General features: G+C 37.3%; 1 protein-coding gene across 3 annotated transcripts in view; it reads right to left on the minus strand.

The window, feature by feature from the left end:
- Positions 1 to 26838, minus strand: part of LOC120524306 (myosin-6-like) — a 76218-nt gene that overhangs the window by 32793 nt on the left and 16587 nt on the right. For 2 of the 3 annotated variants that reach the window (XM_039746178.1, XM_039746171.1), the window contains exons 2-22: positions 26763 to 26801; positions 23089 to 23298; positions 22642 to 22785; positions 22399 to 22555; positions 21545 to 21572; positions 20295 to 20394; positions 19722 to 19814; positions 18699 to 18762; positions 17344 to 17442; positions 16893 to 16996; positions 14813 to 14951; positions 14391 to 14509; positions 12956 to 13105; positions 12521 to 12691; positions 10858 to 11167; positions 9204 to 9274; positions 6762 to 6849; positions 4693 to 4810; positions 3697 to 3820; positions 2790 to 2926; positions 940 to 1195 (exon numbers count right to left, since the gene is read on the minus strand). In XM_039746178.1, the coding sequence (XP_039602112.1) occupies positions 940 to 1195; positions 2790 to 2926; positions 3697 to 3820; positions 4693 to 4810; positions 6762 to 6849; positions 9204 to 9274; positions 10858 to 11167; positions 12521 to 12691; positions 12956 to 13105; positions 14391 to 14509; positions 14813 to 14951; positions 16893 to 16996; positions 17344 to 17442; positions 18699 to 18762; positions 19722 to 19814; positions 20295 to 20394; positions 21545 to 21572; positions 22399 to 22555; positions 22642 to 22785; positions 23089 to 23289 (2673 nt within the window). In that variant the 5' untranslated portion in view covers positions 23290 to 23298; positions 26763 to 26801. The remainder of the gene's footprint in view (positions 1 to 939; positions 1196 to 2789; positions 2927 to 3696; positions 3821 to 4692; positions 4811 to 6761; positions 6850 to 9203; positions 9275 to 10857; positions 11168 to 12520; positions 12692 to 12955; positions 13106 to 14390; positions 14510 to 14812; positions 14952 to 16892; positions 16997 to 17343; positions 17443 to 18698; positions 18763 to 19721; positions 19815 to 20294; positions 20395 to 21544; positions 21573 to 22398; positions 22556 to 22641; positions 22786 to 23088; positions 23299 to 26762; positions 26802 to 26838) is intronic. The other variant, XM_039746186.1, reaches the window with a different exon arrangement.

The following is a 26838-nucleotide window of genomic DNA, read 5'->3' on the forward strand; positions in this document are numbered from 1 at the left end:
GTGGTGGCTCTGAGGCTAGGGATCTGCACTGGTTCAAATCCCGTAAATGCCAAGCCAAAAGGGACTCTGCTCTGTTGAGCCCTTGAGCAAGGCCCTCAACCTGCAATTACTCCATCCTGGGTATGACGTTAGTCTGCATCCAGACCTGCATGTAGGCCCTCCAACCTGCAGGGAAAAACTTGGGGTCTGGTGGCAGAATTGGCACTCCAGCCACCATAAAAAAACTTCACACTGTTCCACTCCATCTGGTCTAGTGTGGTGCTGAGGTGGCACCCGTTGCATGGCTGCAATCGTGTCCTAATCTGGGAACCTGAGGTGGTCTGTCGTGTGGTGGGTGTGGCAATGTGCAGTATCAGTGTGTGCTCCTACACAAGTGATCAAATGATATGTCATCTATGTTACGTAACCAGTAGATTGGATTGAATTAGTCGTGTATGAAACTAGAAACTGAAGTTCAGAAACGACTACTGTATACAAAGCCTCAAGGCATTCGTGAAACAATTACCTATATGGCCTAAAATATCTGCAACACTGACAGGAAGGAATTAATCTGTAGCATTGCAACACTGGCAAAAATGTGTGGAAACTATAATACCAAATACATTGGAAAAAGACTACTGGCATGTTTAGACCAGTGTTAACTTTTCTATCATTTAGAATACTGCCACGTGGTCTTTCATTAATAAAACCTTCGCTGGATCTAAACTTTCTACACTGCAGGTATGGATTTGAAAATTCTTGTCTAGATGGAGATGTGTCAATTATTGGCCTGCCAAAATCACTTTTAGTTGTGTTCCAATTTCCCTTAAAGATATTTTATCCAAGTCCTAACAAAGTACACCCTCGGTTAGGTTCCGAAATGCTTAAATCACTAAAGCAGCTACCATAAAATGTTAGTAAATACATCTAAAAAAATGTATTTTGTAGGTTTGAACTTACAGACTGGACTTGGAGTTGCAGATCATTTTTCTCTTGCAACAATGAAACCATTTTCTCTTCCAACTCTTTGCGTCTGGCCTCTGATTTTTCTAGGGCTTCTTTGAGTTTAGTAAACTCCTCCTTCATGTTGGCCATCTCTTTCTCCGTCTCTGCAGTTTTTAAGAGGGGCTTGATCTTGAAATACAGCTTCATCCAGGGCCAGTTCTTTACCCCCATGAATGCACGTATGTTCCATTGGATCACAAGCAGAGCATCTCTGCATAGCAAGCACAAACATCAGTTAATCTGTGTGTACTGACAGTGGAAAGCATACACTTGCATCCTATTCACAACTGACATTCATACTTATTGTAGTTCATAAGCTATAGCGGGGCACTCAGTTACGGTGCTCGAGGTTTGCAGTGACTTCATGTTTTACTGCCAACCACTTCCATAATTAAACACCAGGCCTAACAGATAATGAAACTTGGTATTCAATTATATGTCTTTCATTCTTCCAAAACAAAAATTGTAAATTTTTCCGTTTTACGAGAACTTTATCTGTATGTTTTGTGGTCCTTCCCTTCTCTCTCAATTATTTCAGAACATGTTATTAACAGAGATATTTCATAACACATGTGTTCAGGTTTAAATGGAATTACATTAGCTGGATAGCTGGTGGCCACTTGTAAAAAATAAGGCACTTTTTGAATGTTGATTGATGAAAAGCGCCCACGCTTTTATTTTACGAGTGATGTATGAGAGACTTATTTTTTACTTTTTAGTACACTTTTTAACTTAATATAAGCATGTTTTTTAAAAAGTATTTTTTATATGTATATTATTTTCAACTTTTTAGTCTTTAATTTTGTAATCATTTTAACACTTCCTTTAATATTTCTATCTGTTACTTGCGGTGAAATCTTGAACTATTCTTCATATGAAAATTTCATTTCTTAATTAACATGGATTAATTGATGAATCAGTGAAACTGATTATTGCTTCATGTATTGTCATCAGAAGTGAGTAAGTGTGCAAAATTTCAAGTCATTTGGACAATAGGAAGTGAGTTAAATATCGATTACAAGATTTGTACCAGACAACAAACAGGTGAATATAAGCGTGGTAAAAATGCTTTAATAGTAAATAAACAGGTTTTAACTGGTTAAACTGGTTAAAGTATGAACGTGCAGCCACTGTCGACCCCAAGGACCATAACTGAGTACCCCTGGGATATAGAATGAAAGAAGTTATCATGTTGAGCTAAACTTTCACTGATGTGGCATGCACCCTTTAACTGTGGTCATTAATGTCAACCCCTTTCAAAGAGGCTGGAATCCACTGACATGGCATATAAGCTAAGGTTGTGTCCCAATTCGCTAAAATGTCCCATATGATCGTCTTTAGGAAGGTTAGAAAGGACAGGTCGTCCTAATTAAGAAGTATGTGTCTTGTGCTGCTCAACACGAGAACACCTAGGAAATGGAATCTTTCCATCGACAGAAACACATTACCCAATATGAATGTCTTCTTGTGATTATTTTTTAAAATATTGACAAATCATATAAATGTATCTTCTTGTCTTGCTGTGATGCCAGTTCTTCAACACTATAACATTGTTTTCCCTCAGTTTCTAACTGATGTACTGAAGTGCATCACAGTTGATGGAATTTTAGCATTAGCCTTGAAGAACTGTCAAGAAAATAAATGTAACCTATACAAGTGTAGGTAGGATTCTTGTTCACTCTTTACAGGTCATGTTATCATATACAGTAGGTTGACTGAGTCTTAGGTTCTTGAACGTCTGAATGCTAAAAACCTGGTCTATCTAACAATAGCAAAGTGGATCAATATTTTTTGTAATTAATTACCTGCGCTCAACAATTTTTTTGTACTCTGATCTCATCAGCATGGCTCTTCCATTGGCTTGGATTCCAGTTATAATACGAGAAAGCGCTTCGTCTCTCATCTCTTCTAGTGTGCCAAGTAAACCAGCCTTAAAGAACACCTACAAATCAAAGAGCTTGATTACTAATGCAGCCATTTATTTATTCATTTTCTGAAGGTCACAGAGATCCAGAGCTTATCTACCAGAAATAAGCACTGGTTAAGGCATAAGTCTGTTCAAAGGCGCTCTGAAACCTATATCCACGTTCATTCCTAGTAGGTCAATTAAGAGTTGCCCATCAGTCCAACATGTGCATATTTGTAATGCATAGACATTGGCAGAACATGCATATTTTGTAGAATTAGTAATCTTCTTCTTCTTCTTTCGGCTGCTCCTGTTAAGGGGTTGCCTCAGCAGATCATCTTCTTCCATATCTTTCTGTCCTCTGCGTCTTGTTCTGTTACACCCATCACCTGCATGTCCTCTCTCACCACATCCATAACCCATCTCTTAGGCCTTCCTCTTTTCCTCTTCCCTGGCAGCTCTATCCTTAGCATCCTTCTCCCAATATACCCAGCATCTCTCCTCTGCACATGTCCAAACCAACGCAATCTCGTCTCCCAACTGTCCAACTTGAGCCGACCCTCTAATGTCCTCATTTCTAATCCTGTTCATCCTTGTCTCACCCAGTGCAAATCTTAGCATCTTTAACTCTGCCACCTCCAGCTCTGTCTCCTACTTTCTGGTCAGTGCCACCGTCTCTAACCCATATAACATACATCAAATCAAATTAACTGAAGTTGTGACAAAACTAACACCTATATCCCGAAGCCATCCCAAACATCAAGACAAAATGAATATAATTTAGTTAGCAGGATGCTAATATTTACCTTAGTATGTCCAAATTTATACTGGGTATGGTCAACGTCCAGAGATCCCAGAAGCTTTTCGGCCCCTTTACGGCTATCGATAAACTGTCCCTCTGGGATTGCAGCTGGGTTCAGAATACGGTATCTATCAAATAAAACAGTTGATTGTTTACATCATCTTGACCTTAACTGCTTTATATGCAGTAGCACGCAGGTATATCCAAGAGTGTGACAAAGCTAAACTAAGTCAGGGTAATACACCATATATGTCAGTTCTGAGTTTTTCAAATCTGGATTATATTTGGATGCAATAAAATCAACAGCATGGATCAATGCTGCCACCTGATACTGGACCTCAGTAAAATTTTAAGCAAAACCACTTCAGTGATGAGTTACATCCTTTGTGCCAGTTTCTTCCTACAATACTAAATCACGGATGCTGCCTAAGTATTTTATCTCAAATCCAGTAATGGGCAATGAGTGAATTAAAGCACCACAAAACAGGGTGACTAAAGAGTTAATGAATGGGTCTCAGGCCTGCCAGGAAGCCCTTCATTTTGTACCTTGATTTAGTATAGTGTAAACTTTCAATCTGGTTTCACCAAATCAAATTAAATTACATTTTATTTCTCACATACAGTTATACTCAGTACTATACTGTATATAGTGAAATGCTTAGGTGGTAAACTCCAACACTGTGCATTAAAGAAGAATATAAAATACAATAAACAATAAAAATTAATAATTACAATGACAGCATAAATAATAAATTACTTAGTATAACAGAATTAGCAATAGTGAACCATGTAGCGCTAAGCACTGTCCTTATTTAGAATGCAGATGGACTTTGGATAAAGAAGTTCCTCCTTACTCTTTTTCAACTGGCAGAGATAAAGTTTCCGTGAACATAGCACAGAGAACAGGCCATTGTTGAAATAGCTGATATCGCTAATAATTTTCATATTAAAATTATTAATTCTAATTGATTACTGAAGGTTACAGTTTGCTTAAGCTCACCTCTGCCTGAAGTCTCCATACAGAATTCGGTTAGGAAAACCTTTTCTGCAGATACGAATGCCTTCTAAGACACCATTACAGCGTAGCTGGTGCATAACCAAACAGTTATCCATCGCACCTATCAAAAGAGAGACAAAATAATATTTACTGTATCACATCTCAGTGAGTGCAGCCCATTCCACTTCAGGTCTTCAGCTCTGTCTTGGCACAAGATGTTTGGTAACCAGTTGAGTGACTAGCCATTTGTGGATATCAAGGGATCTGCTGGTTGTGACAATATGTAAAGACTGAGAATTGGGTAGCACTGAGGCTAGGAGGGTGAAGTCCAGTGCTGGGTGAAGCACATTTGGAGCTCTGAGCGAAGGGGGTGGTGTGGAGATGATGCCCCTTGTTGTCCGTAGCGGGCAGTCTGTAATCATAGACTTAGACACCCAGGAGGTGGTCAACGCCGCGACTGTCCATGTCATCTGAAACTAAATCTGCCACTGGTGAAGTCATTGCTTGGTGTGAGTGTGAGTGTACACTGCTAGGATAAATGCTTTTTGCAAGATAGCTTTTTGTGGAACAGTCTCTGCGAGAGTAGCTGCATGTAACCCTGGAGCTCCTGTAAACCTATAGATTTTCATAGCAAATTACACATTTAACCTTCTTAAACGTTTAAGAAGCATGCAGCTGTATTGCCATGTGCTATGTACACCCAGGAAGTTAACAGTGTTGATAGCCTTATCATGAAGAGTTAAATAAAAAAAAGAAAATTAAGAGCTGGAACTAAAAAATAAGGGAATATGACCAAACTAGAGTTTGAATCATACTCACACAGTTCAGAACCAAATACCAAAACCAAAATGCTAACCAGAAATCATTGTCAAAAATAAATGTTGCAAAGTCCTAACTCTAAGCTGAAATTCTTTCCCTAACTGAATGTAGAGAAATCAAAGAGAGTATTTTTATTTTAGAAATTAATTGAATACTTGAATAACGTGGACATGAGCACTGACATATTTTATAGGCAGCATGAGATGACCTAATATGTTATGTAACTTCTGTCTCATGTGACTGGCAATGGGACATGCAAAAGATGAACACAAAATAGCATCACCAATAGAATGATTAAAAAAAGAGAAAATCACAAGCAAAATTCTTACAATGAAACCAAATGATTCTGCACATGTAAAAAATCAAGATTCAGCTCAGCTCATATTATGAAGTCATCACTCAATTTCTGTTCTTCAGAATACATCAGATTGTGCTGGAGAGAAGCTGTCAGTACCTGAACCTTCTTTAGATAATCAGAACATTACTGAAATCTATTGAGCATTGGCTTCCTGTAGGAGGCCACACTCGCTGTTCTGAGGAGCTGCTGCTGTGTTTGCAGTGACAGAGCGAATTCAACATTTTCTACTCTGAAACTGAAGTAAAGTGCGAGATTGCAAACAAACAGAAGACATAGATTGCATTGTTTTGACTGAATTGTATACTGCATCAATATAAAGACACAGTTAAGCAAGCCAATACAAACAGAAGCAATAAAACAGTGAAAAAAACATTAAAAGATTACGGATAAAATTAAAGTCAAAACACAAGAAGAGCAGGTCCAAAACTGAAGAAAGCAAGAAGCTAGACAAAGTAGTCCAATTAAAGAGTAAAGCATTAGATAGATAGATAGATAGATAGATAGATAGATAGATAGATAGATAGATAGATAGATAGATAGATAGATAGATATGAGTTGTACTGTATAATAGATAGATAGACAGATAGATAGATAGATAGATAGATAGATAGATAGATAGATAGATAGATAGATAGATAGATAGATAGATAGATAGATAGATAGATACTTTATTAATCCCAAGGGGAAATTCACAAAATTACTTCTTTATAATAACTAATCAGGAAATAGCATCAGGCTTATCTTAGTCTTACCATAAAACATGAAACTAAAAGTGTGAGAACAGGTGAAAAGCAAGCAGGAGAGGTGACTTAGGACACAGAAATAACAAAACACTCATCATAAATGATCAGAGTAACTGCATCTCACTAAAGACTTTACAGTTGTTGTACCTTACCTGGCTCCTTGCGCTCATTAGGAATCAGGCAGCGGACAAAGTGAGGATGAGTTGTCTTGAGATTAGTCATCAGTTTATTTAAGTTTTCCTATCAGAAAGTAACACAAACAGCTTGACTTTCACTCTTGCATTGTATACGGCAATGTTTGATTATCTCATTTAGCTGATTTATGTTTTCAGAGCTAAACATGCATTTAAAAAATGCTTTTAAAACAAAAATCCCGAAGCACCTCTTCTACAGGGCGGCCCGGTGGCACAGTGGGTAGCGCTGCTGCCTCATAGTAAAGAGTCCTGGATTCGCTTCCCAGGTTCTTCCTGTGTGGAGTTTGCATGTTCTCCCCGTGTCTATGTGGGTTTTCTCCAGGTGCTCCAATTTCCTTCCACAGTCCAAAGACATGCAGGTTGGGTGCATTGGCGATCCTAGTGTGTGCTTGGTGTGTGTGTGTGTGTGTGTGTGTGCGCGTGTGCCCTACGGTGGGGTGGCGCCCTGCCCAGGATTTGTTCCTGCCTTGCACACTGTGCTGGCTAGGACTGGCTCCAGCAGACCCCCGTGACCCTGTGTTGGTATATAGCGGGTGGGTAAAATGACTGACCTCTTTTACATCCTGCCCAGACTTAAGATTGACATCCTTCTCTCTTGTAAGAACCAGTCAGTTGCGATCACTGGATCAATTAGCTACTAGCTAAAACATGTTTATTTAACATTCAAATGTGTGTTAACCAAATTCAAGTAAATGGCCGCTGATTTACACTTGTGGATATGTGTTGTGAAGGGTGGGCAAAGATAATGTGAGTGGGTGCTTGGCTGGCAAGATTTTGCCATGACAAAGGGCACCACCAAGATGAAAAAGTCCAGAATGAAGTCCCACATACAACCTTAAGACAATGCAGAGAACCACACTGGAAGCAGAAGAGGTTCTGCAGGTGTTTGTGTGGAAGCATGGGAATCATTCGGGAGTGGTATGAGTAGTGTTTTTGCAACGTGCATTGAAAGGATTGAAAGGATAGCAAAGAGTGGTGCTGACATGTTTCTGAGAGAGAGATAGAGAGAGAGAGAGAGGGGGAAATGGCCTTCCTGGACGGAAACAAGGAAAGTACTTACAGTACACTAGGAGACAGGTAACTCAACAATGGACAGGAGGAGAAAAGGAGAGGGAGAGAAAAAGAGAGAGAGACACAGAGACATCTCTTGTTCCCTTCTGTTAAATTATCCCTGTTATTAGGGAAATGGTGCCAGAACACAGCAAAAAGAGTTCTAGACCAGTGACATGGGAAGTCACTCCTTGATCCAGGAAGCGATATACTGGTAGGTGGAAGAAAAGTGAGAGAATGAGGGAGTAGTAGAGAAACGGGAGGTGAAAAGAGTGCATGTGTGCTAAACCAGCCTGCTAGGCAGATACAAGTTTAAGACATGTTTAGGTAGGTCTACAGGGCAAATAGGTTTTAGTTTCCTTTCTGTTTAATTGTACTTTGTGTTCCCCGCTGTGTTTGCCATCTTTATGTTTGTCTGAGTAAGAAGAATAGCCACAGGGGTCACAATCACAGTGGCTAACAAAAAAACGCGTAGACATGTTAAGTTTATTCTGTTTGCAATAGGAGACGGATCTCTCACAAGATATCAGAAAGGCTCTCTGCCTACAGTATATGAGATGAATTAGCAATAAAAAGGAAAATAGTTGTTGTAACATAACTATAGAGGGTGCTTATAAGAGTACTCTTGTGCCAGCACAATATTAACACCAGTAAAGTAGTATGTCAGTATTGATATTCATTAAAAAATAAATTATGATAGATAGATAGATAGATATGAAAGGCACTATATGATAGATAGATAGATAGATATGGAAGGGACTATATGATAGATAGATAGATAGATAGATAGATAGATAGATAGATAGATATGAAAGGCACTATATGATTGATAGGTAGATAGATAGATAGATAGATAGATAGATAGATAGATAGATAGATAGATAGATAGATAGATATGAAAGGCACTATATGATTGATAGATAGATAGATATGGAAGGGACTATATGATAGATAGATAGATAGATAGATAGATAGATAGATAGATAGATAGATAGATATGAAAGGCACTATATGACTGATAGATAGATATGGAAGGGACTATATGATAGATAGATAGATAGATAGATAGATAGATATGAAAGGCACTATATGATAGATAGATAGATAGATAGATAGATAGATAGATAGATAGATAGATAGATAGATAGATAGATAGATAGATACTTTTTTTAATCCCAAGGGGAAATTCCAATACTCCAGCAGCAGCAAACTGATTAAAAACAATGTTAAATTAAAGAGTGATAATAATGCAGGTATATCAGACAATAACTTTGTATAATGTTAACATTTCACCCCCAACAGTTTGCCCCCCACACTTAGCCCCTCACATTTCACTAGTGGAGCACTCACCCGATGCAAGGCAGACACGGTCTGAAATGAAGAGCCTTTCTTCTTTGCACCTTTGCCTGATTTCTCAGCAGCTAGAAAAAAAAAGGTTTAAAATGCTTTCACTACTGAGTACACCAATCTTACACCAAAATCAACATTCACGTGAGCTACTTTTACGGTGATTATTTAATGGTCATTACAAACCATCCATCCATGAAGTGTTATTTCTTTCACAGGGATGAGGGATAGCAAGACACTTGTCAGCATGGAGAGCAAGCAGTAGCCATTGTTGGATGGCACATCAATCCGTCACAGGACACAATTTATACACACAGACCCAGTCGCTCCTACTTGGCAACTTATAATCACCAATCAACTAAACAAGCAAATCTTTGGGATTTGAGAGTAAACCAGATTACCCAAAAACCACACATAATGGGTTATCATTTTTTTTTTTTCCTGCGGTGGGTTGGCACCCTGCCCAGGATTGGTTCGTGCCCTGTGTTGGCTGGGATTGGCTCCAGCAGACCCCCGTGACCCTGTATTCGGATTCAGCGGGTTTGAAAATGGATGGATGGATGGATTTTATTTTTTTACAGTTTATGAATTATAAAGTTTTTATCCAGGATACTATATAATCTAAGAGGAATTTATTAGAATCATCCAGAAATAGGCATTTATACTGGACCTGTTCATAATTACCAAACAACCAAATTGATTGATTACAGAAGAAGGGGCCTGAGTTGCCTCGAAAGCTTGCATATTGTAATCTTTTTTAGTTAGCCAATAAAAGGTGACTTCTCATCGCATCCATTATGGTTAACATGGTATAACAACACCCTCATACTAACCCTTAGGACAAATAAAGTTCAATCTGAAGTAGTTGGACTATTTGAAAGAGCCAATATGAAAAAATACAATTGACTGTATTTACAATCCTTTCATTGCTAAGGAGGATCATTTCAAAAACTACACTGACCCCTAATGCTCTATTGTTATGTTTTCCATTAATTTATCTTACAAAATTAATATATTTAATGTAAACAGAGGAAATGATCCGAAGGTAAAAATATAAAGCATGTCATAATAGAGAAAAAATATTTACATTTATATTTATTAGCTTAGCTGATGCTTTTATCCAAAGTGACTTACAAAAAGGGTCAAGTCAAGCAAAATGACACCGTTTATTGGCTAACTAAAAAAGATTACAATATCCAAGCTTTCGAGCCATCTTTCCAGAAGAAGGGACCTGAGTTGCCTCGAAAGCTTGGATATTGTAATCTTTTTTAGTTAGCCAATAAACGGTGTAATTTTGCTTGACTTCTCACTACATTCATAATGGCTAACACGGTACAACACCCTAGTACTACAATCAACCAAACAAACAAATCTTTTGTATGTGAGAGGAAGCCAGCCTACCAGAGAAACATGATAAGAAAATGCATAATGAATTATCATCTTCCTTTCTGCAGTTTTTAACTTTAATCTTTTTTTGTTTTATCGTATGCCTTACAAACTAAGTAGTCTTTACTAGGATCATCCAGAATTAGACAATGACATAATGAAAACTACAAATCTTTTCAGACATTCACACGTACAGCAAAAGAAAAAACAATTCAAAAATACCGTGTTTCAGCACAGATTGTTCTTAAAAAATAATGTGTTATATACTCACTGCTGTCTGCTCCAGCGTAATTAGAGAAGAGAGCGCTAAGCATCTTGACAGAGGACTTTTGGTACAGCCCAACTACAGTTTCATTGAGGGGATCCTTGTTTTTCTCCAACCAGCCTGTAATGTTGTAATCCACTGTGCCAGCATAATGCACAAGTGCAAAATGAGCCTCCGGTTTGCCTTTGACAATGCGGGGCTTTTGGAACATATTGGACTTGCCCAAGTGGTTGTCATACAACTTGGACTTGAAGGTCGTGTCACTAGCCTTAGGGAACATGCACTCTTCTTCTAAAATGGACATTATGCCCAAAGGCTATAAGAAGAAAAAAAGTAAGTGGTCAGTATTAGCCCAGGACTTCACTTATACATAAATACAATATATACATTTTAATACAGTAGCTACTGGAGCCTATCCTATGTCCGCAGGCACAAGGCTGGAAACAACTTTGAACTATCCAAGGGCCCAGACACACACACACACACTAACTCACCCTGGGAGGGAGCCATTTATAATGGCCAATTAACCTATCCTGATTGCATTTGGGGAATAACAGAGGAAAAGAAGACATAGCAAACTCTACACAAGACAATGACATGGGTATGGGATTTGAACCCAGAACACTGAATTTGTGTTGCCCACCTTCCTTTGTGCGGTCTCTGATTCATTTATCATTTATATCTGAATCATTGATCAATATGTCTGCATGTTACTTTGCTGATGTGCACACACTGAATGTTTTTTTTTATTGTTTGTCAAGTGAAATCAAATAACAGCTACAGTTTACTTATTTTAGTAAAGTCAACATTCTGCTTTATATTTACTGAATGACTGTTTTATAATAGGAATTAAGCATCTTTTTTGTTAATTGGGGAAAGGTAATTGCATATTATATTATTTCCTATTCTCATGTTCAACATCACCCGGCTAGTGTAAAAGTACTTTACTACTGTAAAAACTAGGACAGACAAAACTAAGTCAGGAATTTGTGTGCTTTTACTTATGAATGAAAGCAACGGGAGGGAATTCACAGAAGGAGCCGTCAAAGTTATAAGTCAATAATCACAACGGTAAAAGTCTATCTTGATCATCGGCCTACAAATAAATGGTGACCACTTGCACTTTCTCACCCTACTATTTATGCTAATTTTCCATTCACAAAGAAATTGTTGGTTATCTTCAACCTGCTTTCTGTAATTCTTTTGGTCCATGCTGAGTGTTGCTTTGGACAACTCCTTGATCTGAAGAGTAAGAGGGCCTTGCAAAGTGCGATGGCTGCCAGTTTACAGTACCTTTTTGCAACCCTATTGTCACAGCACCCGTGAAACTCTTATAAAAGACCAGTCACCATAAACAGTTTCTGCGACCTCTATCCTTTCTAAGACACAGAGAATCTCTCCCTCCATATCATGGAGCTACTGCCCCCTACTGTAAAACAAGACGAGACTCATTTCAGGAATCAACTATCCAATTCCTGCCATATAAACATTAGCAACACTGTTTAAGTCAGAGCAGAGTATGGTGTGATGGTATCTCTCTGGCCTGAATCCTCCTTATTGTGTGTCTCGTTTTATTTATTTTTGAAAACTCACCTCAGGAATATAGCCACATAATGACACCAGAAAACAACATGTTTTATTTCCCTTGTTCCCCCTCTACTTTCCTGACCTTCTCAATAAGATCAATGCAGGCCTGCAGATCCATGCCAAAGTCAATGAATTCCCAGTCTATGCCTTCTTTTTTATACTCTTCCTGTTCCAGGACAAACATATGGTGGTTGAAGAACTGCTGTAGCTTTTCATTGGTGAAGTTGATGCACAGCTGTTCAAAACTGTTAAACTGAAAGAAAGGAAAGCTGTCAGATGCTGAGATGAAACTGTCTGGGCACAGCATTATTAGAAAAAATGCGCCATTGATAGCAGGCCACTACAGGGCAACACATGAGAGCTAGATCATGTGAAAATAAAAAATATCAAAGACAAATAGAAAAAGATAACATAGTGGAAACATCTGAACAGGACATAAATGAGGGACATCAAATATCATTGTGGGTAGCTACATCATCTAAGCTCTCCAGGCATTATGAAAGTGAACTCTACTTACATCAAATATCTCAAAACCAGCAATATCCAGCACACCAATGAAATATTGTCGTGGTTGCTTGGTATCCAAAGACTGGTTGATTCTCACAACCATCCAGTTAAACATCTTTTCATACACTGACTTTCCAAGTGCACCAAGTGAGTAGTAGACCTGGGAAAATGAATAATAAAAGGATAATTAAGTTGTTACATATAAGACTATTTTTATGTTAAAATGTGCTATATGAAACATAATGATAGATAGATAGATAGATAGATAGATAGATAGATAGATAGATAGATAGATAGATAGATAGATAGATAGATAGATAGATAGATAGATTGATTGATTGATTGATTGATTGATTGATTGATTGATTGATTGATTGATTGATTGATAGATAGATAGATAGATAGATAGATAGATAGATAGATACTTTATTAATCCCAAGGGGAAATTCACATAATCCAGCAGCAGTATACTGATACAAAAAAAAAGGCCATGTAGACTGAACACAGCTAATGTGACATTTTTTTAGCACATTGTTAAATGTTTCCTCTGAAATCCCACAATTATCTCCTGTTTGATGATTTATTAAGATGCCTATTACAGCTACTCTGTAGTATTACAAGGACTTAATCACCATGCTAGTTGCTATTCTAACTCTGCTCAAGTAGTTCTATTGTCTACACATACACAACTTCTGGAGATCCATAGAGTTGTTGGGAACTCTGTCTGGCTGACTTCACAGCTCACTATACCGTATAAGATAAATGCCAAGATCTTTTTCAAAAAACATACAGTATGTAGTATCTAAGTATGCACAACATATCTAGAGTTTTTCTCTTCTTGCATCAAAATGTTTTAAAGATTTTACTGACCCATGTACATATCGAAAGGGTCACTTTAACGCATGGGGTTTGTTCATATCAAATCATTCTGTGCTCGGCGGATTTATATGTACAGTCATGTCACATGCTGCCTGTTAAAAGATTGGAGTATAAAGAATAGCAAACTAATCTGAAATAAAAATACTATACAACAGAATGAAACTGGTTTTATACTGTTTAACATTGCTACACGTTGGGCTATGTTTGAATTTAAATACTTTATGGAGTAGCAATGCGTGGCTTGTTCATCAGATATCCAAGAAAGGATTTATTTGTACAATGTATAATGTTACAAGTGACAACAGTATTTAACTCAAAATATTAATGTATTTTTTGTTGCCAAAAATGCATATAACATGTTTTCACCAATTAATATAATGTGCAGATATCTGAGGATATGGGAGGAAAATCCATAAAGAAACTGGGAGAAAGTGAAAACACCACATGGAAAAATGACAGCACTGCATTGAAACCCAGGCTGCCATTTCCATAAGGCGGCAGCACTGCTACTGTGCCAATGTGGTACTGATATACGCTGTGCTATTCACAAATAACTTGCATACTACCTGTTGGACATTCTGCCCTTTTGTCACATATTCATTCCCAACTTTGACACGAGGATGACAAAGACCTTTGAGGAGGTCTGCAGAATTCAAACCCATCAGATATGCTGACTTGTCAGCAGCTGAAAACAAAACAAAATTAGTCACTCAGCTGTGAGCATTCTACACGCACAATTTTGCTTTCACAATAAACAATAGAGCTTTTAGCGTCCACATTTAAAAGGCCTTTTGGAAATGTATTTATATTCCACATAATTATTTAACAAGTGGTAGGAATGTTTTCATTTTGAGATCCATCCATAACAGCCTCTGAAATCATGTTTGTCAACTGGCTGATATGTAGGGCCTCTTCAGATTTCCTAGATATGCTTGTTATGAGGCCTGGATATTTACTGAGACCCAGTGAGAGGATGAGCAAAACTCACATTCTGTGCCATCTGGTTCTGCCTGCTCTTCACGCTGCTTCTGTTTGAACCGCATATTGCCATAGTGCATGATGGCTCCAGTCAGTTTGTAGACACTTAGCTTCTCCTCTTGGGTAAAGCCTAGCACATCAAATGCACTCTGAAAAACAGTGAAAAACATGGCTGTCAAAAAAACTAGCAACTTCATTTTCATTATTCATACTTTCATAGTTTTCAAGTCAATGCAACATCTTAATTTTCTATTATTTAGCATTATTTGTATGGAATCTTTAGTTAATGTATAATCTTTTATAATCTATTACAAGTATATACTTAAATGATGTTGTAACAATGAATTATTAAAATGTAAGGAAAAGGACTGAAGGCAACTAAAGGGTTAACTAAGTGATGTTTTAAGCGTAGGCAAGTGAGGCTTTTGCCTTATCTTAGAGAAGCCACCAACATAACTACTGTACTAAGGTTAAAATGAAGTAAATGAGCAATGAGCACCCCTTAAAAAGAAAGGACAAACTAGTGAAACAGCCCTAACACCCCTATTATGTAAAAACCCATAGGACACCCCTATTAAGGAAGCGATTTTAGAATAATGGAAGAATCGATACATACACGAAATTACTGGTGGCTGTAGTTGATTAGTTAAGATGATAGAATTCTGCATATTAAGAGTTAGATGACGTGATGTATTAGATACCATAATGGAAATAGAAAAGTATAAAAGAGAATGAATTGTTGAATTAATTGCTCACTCCATTGAACAAGAGGTGTGCATATGCATGTCCAAATAAAGAATTGTTCTGCATTCTCATTTGGTCTCTGTGAAAGACTTCTTTGTAAATAGAAGAAAGTTTCTTCCACAACACTTAATTTTATGCTTCTCTTTCTTTGTTTATAGTCGCACACTGTTTTGACAGTTTGAATTCCTTAGTGTTAGCTGTATAGCAGTATAGTACAAAACAGCAACAATGCTAATTCTCAAAATGGGATCCAGACATAAGGTAGACATGTAAGGAAGTATTTCATTGTCTTATGAGCATATGACAATAAATTTGAATTTGATACCCGCTCTTTACGTTTTTGACGTTTTCTGTTTGAATTGATATGGTTTTCAAAGTTAAATAAATGACTGAAAAAAAAATCACAATTAATCTGCTACTAAATTAAAAATGTTAAATGGTCCAGAGATCTAAATACTTTTAAGGCACTCTACCTTATACAGTTGAAGGTTATTTATTTGCTTTATTCTTTCTCTTCTCTTTTTGATAGTTTTAAATATTACAATCAACATGTTGCTTGCTATTCTCATCTTCAATACTTTCTAATTTCTGTAACAATTGTAATAATACTTAAATTGTACCTGTTCCAGCATTTCATGAATAAATTTTTAAAAATCACTCAATTAATCTTTATTGTGTTAGGCTCCTTTTACAGAGACACCAAACTTTAAAAGTAAATAAGAATATAAATCAGACAAAAAGGTAGAACAGTGCAGTACAAGATATGTGAAACAAATGGTAAATCCCAGGGAACTAACAACTCACACAAAGGTAAAAAAAAAAATGAAAATACGTTGGAGCAGATTGATATTAAGAGCTCTTAAAGCATCACAGTGAATTGTAGACATTTTAGATATACTGTAGATGAAGGTATTTAAATTAATTATAAACTAAGCTGCCCAGGAGAGTTTTCTACATATGATGATTGTTATGTTGCTTTCTGAGCGTAAATGGTTAACACTAGCATTAACAGGAGCAATCCCCTCCTCTTCTTTAAAACATATTTGCTACTTACAATATGTATTTACTGTGAACTCTGCTTTGTGATGTCAGGTAGCGTATACAGTATGATCTGTTTATGTGCTTAAAATATTTAAAAACAGTGAAGTATGTGTGTAACTTCAATTATTGAAAGTCCTATTCCATCTTTTTTAAGCATCTTTTTTGAAATAAAACTACAGATTTATGGGTATTTTCTAAAATGAGGTAACGTATCTCTGTACACTCTGTTTTAGTTCAATTAACATAAAGAAAAAAAAATAGTAATCATAACAGCAAATGAGTCTATTAAAAGATATTAGTCTTACATCAGTTAACATTAACTCCTCTGCATCATCAATGGATGGAACAGTCACCTCACCCTGGGACACGTAGGAGTAGTCATAAGGATTATTAGTGATAAGAAGCATGTCTAGGCAGACAAGGGAAAAGAAAATGAGAATTTTTTTACTATTTAACACAATATTTAAAATTATTAGTGCAGAACTGAATGATAATCCAATAGTCTAACTGGATAGACTACACTGTAAGAAGAGCATTTGTATTCTGAGTAAAAGTTGACAGTACAGACAGGACCAGATTTTAGGTCATGTTGAAAACTAGGGTGAATTAGTCTCAGACCGCCAACAGCATCTGCAACACTGCCAAATAATGTGCTAGTGAAAAGTTCATGAATTTGGCATTAACTCATAAGTAGGCTCTTATCAAGCAGGTGAGTGAACCTTGAGTACCTATTCTTGAATAAGCATTTTCACCTACCCAGCAGCTCTGGCTTTTTGTTAGACATGATCTGGTAGAAGATATGATAGTTTCTCTCAGCCTTAAGCTGAAAGATAACTCGAGACTTCTCAAGAAGATCTGGAGTGAAAAAGAATAAGGGTAAGGTCAGAAAATATTAGCATGGTCTCATACTATAAAAATGTTATTTGTATGAAGTGGTGTATACAGAAGATACAGCAGGCAGTATGGTTTAGTGGACTCTAAACCCCAAGGTTATCAGTTCAGTTTCTGCTTCTGTCTTCCTGTGTGACCCTGAGCAAGTCGCTTAACCTTCCTGTAAAATTATTAACAAACTGCTATAACTTAACCTGACGTTTTAAGATGCATTGGATACGCATGTGAATCAAATGTCAAATGATAATATAAAACTGCAGAGCAAAATTGCAATACAGTATAATGAAAGTGTAACATTAAGATGAAGACATTATGTAACAAAGTAAGTTTTGAGAAATTTGAAAAGAACAGAAATCTCAATTGGTATTTCCAGCAGTTTACACAGGTTACAAATTTTTCCGTATATACAGTATGTGGTTCTGCAGTGGGTGGAAGTTCCATGCAAGGCTGCTTCCTGCTTTGTGCTGGCTCCCTCACTGTATTAAGCAGGTCTGAGAATTACGACATTTTTAGCAATCTATACAGGCTGGTTGTACCCTCCCCACTCTGGAACAAATCTACACCTCCTGATGCTACACAAAAAGCAATAGACATTTTACAGGATTCATCACATCCCAGTCTCTTGCCATCAGGCAAGAGATAAAGAGCAATGAAAACCATCTTAAAAACAGCTTTTATCCAAAAGCAATCATGGCCCTGAACCCAAATAAAACTGCTCCATATCATTCTTTAAATGTGTAATATACACCTTAAGTCAACAAGTGCGATTTGTATATATGACAAGTGTAATTTGTATATATTTGTAATGTATTATTACTATTCTTTTTCTTGTTTTTTAATTTTTATGCCTTACACTGAGTCGAGAGCACCTTCAATTCCGTTGTTCCTTTGTAAAAGTGACAATGAGAATAAAGATTTATCTTATCTTATCTTAGGTGCAGGAATGCACACAAGAAGACAGAGAGCATACAACCACAGCATTAACTGCGAGTAAGAGGTTGTAAAATGAGTGTATGGATTACAGAATGGAAGCCATCAGGACCAAATGCAAATGTTTCATAACATAAAATAACACAACAGTCTCAAACCATGTATCATATGAAATCATGATTGCATGTCAGTAAGAGTTCTGCCTACTTTCATGTACCAAGTTTAGTTTTAAATTGTATGAATTATTTGCCTTAAGGCAAATAAAAAAGTGTGTATTGAATCATACTCACAAGTTTCGATATCTGCTGAAGCTAACTTGCCAGTGGCCCCAAAATGAATTCGAATGAATTTACCCTGAGAAAGAGACAATTGAATATTAAATGTGTCAGTTTTATTGACTCAGAAAAAGAAACTCAATACTGATGCACCGATCCGATCTCTGAACCTGTTATTTCGAATAAAGGGACACAGAAACGGTGTGACTTAACACTTTTAGTCTCTGAAAGTATGGAGTTCTACAGTACCTATGCAACCCCACCAAACATCTTTTGTTGTACCTCTGATACTAGCACCAGGTGTTACCTGAATGCATTGGACACAGAATACTGATTTTATTTTAACATACAATAGTAGAAGGACAGCACTGCTGTGGCTGTGATGTGGTCAATCATAAAAGGCAGTATATGAAACAACTGCAAAATCAATTACATAAAAAGCTGGAGAAAACAAGAGCACAACAGAAAACACAGAGATGGTGGAAACTTGGGTGTAAGGCAATGTCATATTGAGATCACAACAAAATCAACATTGCCTGCTTATAGTAATACGATTTACAAATTAACCATTATATTACCTATTAATAAAGTACACAACTTAAAAGGTGGGTGGCTATAAGTATACAAGTAACGTGACATTTTTACATGGATGTGACTCTAGTCCATTACAGGACACCCTTGTGTTTACACATCTATGAACTTGACATATTTAGAGTCAGCTTAACAGCATGCCTTTGGACTGGAAGTCTTTAGAGAAAACACAAACATGAGGGAAAAAAAAATACAAACTGCATGTAGAAAATTGTTATGTGACAGCATTATCTACACGCCACCAATACACTGTATACTGTTTTTATTATTATTACAGGAAGGCTGATAGTTACTATGTAAGCTACTTTAGAACTTGCCTGCTCAACAACCTGCCATACCTACTTATGTAAAAGACATTTTTCTTATGGGAATACTGTAACATGACAAATGAGTAACAATGATTACATCAAATGATTATCTGTGCCATCAAAATAAGGCAGTGCTTACAAAGCGTGAGGAATTATCATTTCGGAGTGTTTTGGCATTTCCAAAGGCTTCCAGAGCAGGGTTGGCCTGGATGATTTGATCTTCCAGTGTACCCTAAAGACAGAAAATAAGAAAACTCAGCCACAGAAGACATTATCAATTGACATTCCATTTACTGTCATTTATGCAGCTATCCATTTTATAAGACCACTTTTTTGCATTACAGGGTCCCAGGGATCCTGCAGAAACCAAACCCAGACTGGAGATGCACATTCACATACACCTCCACACCCACCAGACTAGAATATAGTCAACAATTAGTCTAAAATGGATCTTAAAGGAATGTGGAAGGAAACCAAAATATACACAGAAAACATAAATGGCCACAGGAGAATAGTGTAAATTCTACAGAGACAGAGAAAGGTCCTGGAACTGAATACAGGTTCCTGAAGCATGAAAAAGAAAACCTGGCCTTTTCGCACCTAACTACTCAATTCAAGATACAATTTTCATACTTTTTTAATTTCTCAGTGATAAAAATTAACCTTTGCATAATCGTGTTGGTTACTAAAGCATTAACCAGTGGTTACTTACCTTACTGGTGTCCTTCTTGTTGCCTCCAATGGCAGCAATACTGGCAAAATACTGAATGACCCTTTTGGTGTTCACAGTCTTCCCAGCACCGGATTCTCCACTGTTGGGGTTAGGATTGAGGAACACTCCATCAGCCAGGTCCATGATCAAACATAGTACATTCCTCTAATTAATATTATTCCAAGGCACTAAAAATGTACAGTTATGTATATTACAATTGTTTATACATTTTTTACAGTCAAAACTCTTGCCAGATTAAATGATTTGTTCAGGGTAACACAGTGATTTAGTGCCAGAAGCTGAACCTGCAGCCTGTGGGTTTAGTGTCTAAATCCTTAGCCACCAGGCTACACACCATGCCAAAGCCCAGCTGTGATCAACCCAACACTTACTATGCCAGTGTAATCAACATTAACTATCTAATATAGTCTGGCAAAAGTGGAGTGAACTAGCTACCCTGTTGCCACCAAGTGCAATTCCTTCCTCAAACTGACTACAGCACACCTACACAATACGTGACCATAGCGTGAAAATCAAGAAGGCATTGTGTTGGATTAAACACACCACATCTGGAGCAGTATTCCAAACCCTTTATGCATCTATATCCTCTATCTGGTGAGTGTATCTGTAACTTATACAAACTGATAAAGTGATTTTTGTTTCTGGGTTAAGACTCTCTGAAATTATGCAGCATAGCATAGCCTGTGCTAAAATTCCCACATTACAATTACATTGATATTATTTTCAGAATATCCAAATAATTAAGTACAATATGTTACACACGTGCGCAGCTAAAGGGCTTGAATGAGGGCAATTCCAAATCAGACCGGGATAGGGTGGCAGGGCAGAATGCACTGATTCTTTTTCTCGCTTCAATGCAGATCATTCACAGGAAATTCCACCTGGCCCTGGTGACGTCACTTCCGGGTGCGAACCTATAGATGAAGATCTTTCCGGTTACCGCCCCCTTGATGTCATTTCCAGACGCGAGCCTATGGTTGAAGACCCTTCCGATCCCGGCCCTTTTGACGTCACTTCCTATCCTGACCTTTAAAAGCCTCCACCTTTCCCCTACTCCCTCAGTTCTGTTCTGGACTCTGATTTGTGCACACCAGTGCTATCTTTTTATTTGCAGTTTAGCAGCCAGGAAAGCAATATACGGGTGGCTGCGCCAAAACTTTGCTATGGCTCGTGATCAAGTTTGTGACAAATAATATAAAACATCTTAATAATTTTTACTGTGTACTTACGTGATCAGAACAGACTGATTCTCACGATCTGCAAGCAAAAAAGATGGCTGTAATTTGTGGAACTATTAACCACTAAAATGTTACATCTTGGTCTATCTACTGTAGTCTCCCGATTAATATATTGCCTATGTTCCCTTTATTTGAAGTTACATTTCATTTAGAATTAAATATGTAATTGTGTAGTCTATAGTAATCAGAGGCGGTCAATCTATTAGGCAATATAGGCAGCTGCCTAGAGCTCCGTTACCCAATGAGCACCATTTATGAAAGTTAAGGACAGCGACTATATTTTCTCATGCTCAAATCACTTCACAAAAATTAAAAAATAAACAATACATAAGCAGTAGGAAAAACAGATAAAATACACAACATTGGATACAAAATAATACCAGCATAAAACATCAAATAAAATATAAATACAGAAAACACAAAGCTTTGAATTAGGACAAGTGTCAATAAACCAGGATAGCACAAGAAACCCATGATCAGATAACATAATTTGTGATACAAATGCAATCATCTTGAGGACCTGGACACCGAGGGTAAACTGAGACAAAGTGTCAGAATGCCAGGGTTATGTCAGTGTATTTTAAATGCTTTCTGAATAAATAAGGTTGTTCTAAAGTCTGTGTGTAATAGAACTGAAGGCTCTGTCACCCAGAGAGCACAGATTAGAGCATGACAAGTGGGGCACAAAGAGATTGCCAGAATCAGTGGACCTTAGTGAGTGGACATAGTGAGCAATGTAGTCCAGGGCAAGGCCATTTGAAGCTTTATTGGCTAGCAATGGTGTTTTATATTCAATCCTATAAGACACAGGGAGCCAGTGAAGGCAGAGCAGAATATCACCTCACCTGTCAGCATGTACTGGTAGGCATTGTCAGAGATGGAGAAGATGTGAGGAGGAGCCTCAGTTCTTTTCTTGCCTCGGTAGGCAGCAACCACCTCAGCATTGTAGACGGGCAGCCACTTGTAGGGGTTCACGGTGACACAGAACAGTCCTGAGTAGGTCTGCAAAAACGGGCAACACTTGCTGTTTTATTTGCTATAGATTTATTTTTACTATTTAATGTATCTTGAGAGAAGCACATACTCACATAGATCATCCAGGATGCATAACGCTCTTTGAGGTTAAACAGCACAGCTGGCTCGTGTAAAAAGGTGAACATGGCCATATCCTCAATCTTATCAAATTTTGGAGGATTCTGTGGGTGTACATCAGAATCCTTGGCAGTGACAGTCTATTAAAAAGAAAAGTGTTAGTGAGTAAAACATTTTCAAAACAGTACTTGAAACAAAAGCAATCGTTTAATAATGCAATGTTTTGATGTTGTCAGGAAGTTAAACTGATTTTACTGGTTACAATGCTTCACTTGGTCATGCAACAGTATGATATAAACTTATGTCAGGGTGTTTGTGCTTTATGTGAGCAAGCTGACCATATTATATTAAAACAGTATTCCGGTATTAGTCTAGATATAATTCTCTCAAGTTATGAATGTCATGCACTTTCTGCTCATTAACTACAGTGATGAATTACTCACCCTGCCATCCTCTGTGTCTACAGTTACTTTGTCACCTTCACGGCTGATGATTTTGCCTTTAACATATTCAACCTTGTCATCTGCCACAAAGCACTCAGTCCTTATGTCAAATGCTCGTGTCTGGGCCTCAAGCCGCTCCTTATCAGACTTGCGAAGATAGGGGGCCGCAGCTCCAAATTCCGCCATTAATGCATCTCCCATGGTGAATGGCTGTGTGAAGATGTAAGAAGACAATGTGTTCTTGTAGAAAGTGGTTATCTTTGGTCATTAGTTTAAAGTAATCTTCATCTATTGTTAAACACTATTACCATCTCCTATCTGTACTATGTGGGCCTCAAGCTCCATCCAATAATAACAGTACCTGATTAACAATAATCAAGTGAGACTGCTCAATTTCATACAGTCTCCAAATCATACAATGTTTCAAGTACTTTAAAAGTCCTCCTTACTCTCCTTCCAATCTCACACTGCTCTGTAGACGCATTACTTACTCCCACCTGCCATTCTGAGCCTTTGTTTCGACTTGTTTCCTGACTCCTTGATCAATAGGCTAGAGACCACGAAGTGTTCATCATGCACCCAACTTCCTAATCAGGTTACATATGTGCCTGTCCACCATAATTATTAGAGTTTCATCTGTTCAATATGCAACTCACCTTGCAAGTCCACTATGACCTTTATTTCACCCTCAGAGACATTACTTGTTGGGCACAATTTCAACAAGTAAGGCATAGTGCCACTCCTTCACCACTCCCCAGTTGTATACTCACACGTCTAATTAGAGGACCTAAACAGTTTATGGTCCTCTTTTGAAATAGAGAACCTACATGGCCTGTCCTATTTGGTTATATAACATATACTGTATATATATTAGAAATACCATGTGTTTAACCTAACAAAATATTTAAACTTCAAAATTCATTAAGAACTGCATTATTTTATAAAAACAACATTGGAAGGGTTTATCAAAGAGGGAACATAACATAGGAAAACAAATAAGACGCAAAATGAAGTATACCTACCCAAATGGTCAAGGCTAAAACAGGCTATAGGGCACAAGTGAATAGGCTGTTGGACTTAAACACATAAAGTGGCCACTTCAAGCCCCAACTAATATGTGACCCAAGGCATGACCTTTAACCTGCTGATGCTCCAACTTTAAAAAATGTATGCAAATTTTTCCTTCAGCTCTTCACCTAAATTGTTATTTGATAGTATTCACTATAGAAAGATGATTTTTAAAATAATGGTTAATCTAAAGGTTGATTTCACCTGTCATTGTGTGTGTTTCTCTCCAGATCATCTGGCTATAGTATCTGCCTAGCAAGTGTGACCTTATCTCAAGTCTGCTGAGAAGGAAGCAGCCATTAAGCCCATTTCAGATATAGTATTTGGGACATGATTGTACATACTTCCAGGGTCAGGAATGCCCTCTAACAATTATTTAATTAAATGCATCCTTACACAGCCCTGAGAACGCCATGCTTTGGCCCTCCCAAGCTCTCTATGTTAGGGGCCAATTGTCCTTGAGAGCATTTTGGCCTCCTGCCAGTCATAAAAGGTGGTCTCTGTCCTGAGTCTAAAGGAGTTCCATTGACTTCCTGTCAGTATGAAGTGAACTTTTCCAGAATTTATTTTACACCAGCACCTCTTAGCCTTACCTATTATCTTCTGTACATTCACGCTGCCACTCAGTGAGCCTTTCCAGTCTCCAGTATGAGTATATCTTTTATAATGCATTGCACAGATGCATGCCCTGGGCAACATTTTTCAATAAAAATATATATGAATGTGAATTGCTCTAATCATTAATAATATAAAGTAATTTCAGGAACTGCGTACAAGCCAAAATTGACAGTGAATGCATAACTATGCATTTTCTCAGTTTCTTTTTTTCCTAAAAGAACTGAAATTTGTTTTTGTTTTCTTTCCTGTTGGCATCTTTTTTATTGAATGATACCTGTGGTCACTTTTATCTTCCTTAATGAATTGTCACTGCATAACATTCTAAGGTATACTTAATATATATCATGTTTCATTGCTGAAGCCACCCAGTCATTCAGAGCCAAAATTAATTGCCAGTTAACCTAAAACGCATACTGTATTTTCAGATTTGGGAAGACACTTGGAGCATCTGAAGAAAATGCAGACCTGGGGAAATTGCCACACAAATAAAAAATAGTTGTGAAATTAGAATTATAAATTCCACAAACAAACATTTCTTCTTTATATGCAGTATATATATATAGTAAGAGATGGCCAGGTTGATGCCCAGGAAATGTAAGGATGGAGGAAGGCAGCTTTTTTAGGGCACTGCCTCTCCCATTGCAGCATTACCCTGGATTCCCACAGAGCACCATGGGACTTGGAGTTCTATATCTCAGCCCTGTTGGGTACCATGGGTGCCACCAGGGGGTGCTGTAAAAGTGGAGAAGCCATATGACATGAGGTTTTCGCCTGGCCCAGAAGTGCTGGCAAACCATGTGAGCAGAAGAACAGAAGCACTTCTGGGTTGGCCAATATAAGAGGCCTTAACCAACCTCACAGGGATGAGTCAGTGTATATATATATATATATATATATAAATATATATATATATATATATATATATATATATATATATATATATATATACTGTTATACTGTTATACTGTATATATATATATATATATATATATATATATATATATATATATATATATATATATATATACAGTACAGGCCAAAAGTTTGGACACACCTCCTCATTCAATAAAACCATTTCAGGTGACTACCTGTTGAAGCTCATCGAGAGAATGCCAAGAGTGTGCAAAGCAGTAATCAGAGCAAAGGGTGGCTATTTTGAAGAGACTAGAAACTATCACAAGGAACAAGGAAGGAAAAGCCACCAACAGTGTACCAGTACCTTAAAGGGCACACCATTCACTCATACACCCACACTTACACTGGGAAAATCTGGATTTACCTATTAACCTAGCCTGCACATCTATGAGGATGTCAGAAAAATACTGGACCTCCAGAAGTAAAACCCGGACAGACAACTGAGTGTGGGATTCAAACCCATGAAAAGGTGAAAAGTAGATTTTGCTAAATTAAGAAAATTAGATTGATAAGGATTATGGCATGTTGTCTGGTACACGCCTCCAAAGGGTACTTGGTATCTTCAAATGCTGCATTTTCTGCTTTTATTTTAATATGTTATATTGATTTTATTGCATTGATCAGTCTGCATATGTACCACTGCACTCTATTCATTTTGCTCTGTAAAGGGTCTTGCAATAGTTTATGCTGTTAAAAGTACTATTTAAGACATATTGATTAAGAGCTTCAGCTATTAAGTCTCAAGATTCAATTTAGTTTTGGTGTTGCCTCCATGTATCGTTTGCACCATTTTTCTGTGATGCACTGGGTTTGGGCATGTTGGTTCAGCATCTGCCTTTTACCAAAGCAAAAACAACAGTACATTTTAGAAAGACCTTGGGTGAAAGGCTATATTGGTTCCCCCTGTTAAAACTAGGAATTATCAAAATGTATGTGTACAGGGAATGATTTATGATGTTTGAGAGCGTTGTTGGAATAATATACACTATGTAACATGCTACAGCCCATAAGGATTTTGAAAACCCCTTCTCTAAAGTAATTACAAGTGTCAGAAAAATACAGAAATACTTTACCTTGATTAATTAAAGTGGTTAGAGGAATCAAAAGGCTTCCTAGGGAAAATGAAAAGAAGTTAGAATAGAAAGGAAG

This window comes from Polypterus senegalus, chromosome 1 (assembly GCF_016835505.1).
Source record: "Polypterus senegalus isolate Bchr_013 chromosome 1, ASM1683550v1, whole genome shotgun sequence".
NCBI lineage: Eukaryota > Metazoa > Chordata > Cladistia > Polypteriformes > Polypteridae > Polypterus > Polypterus senegalus.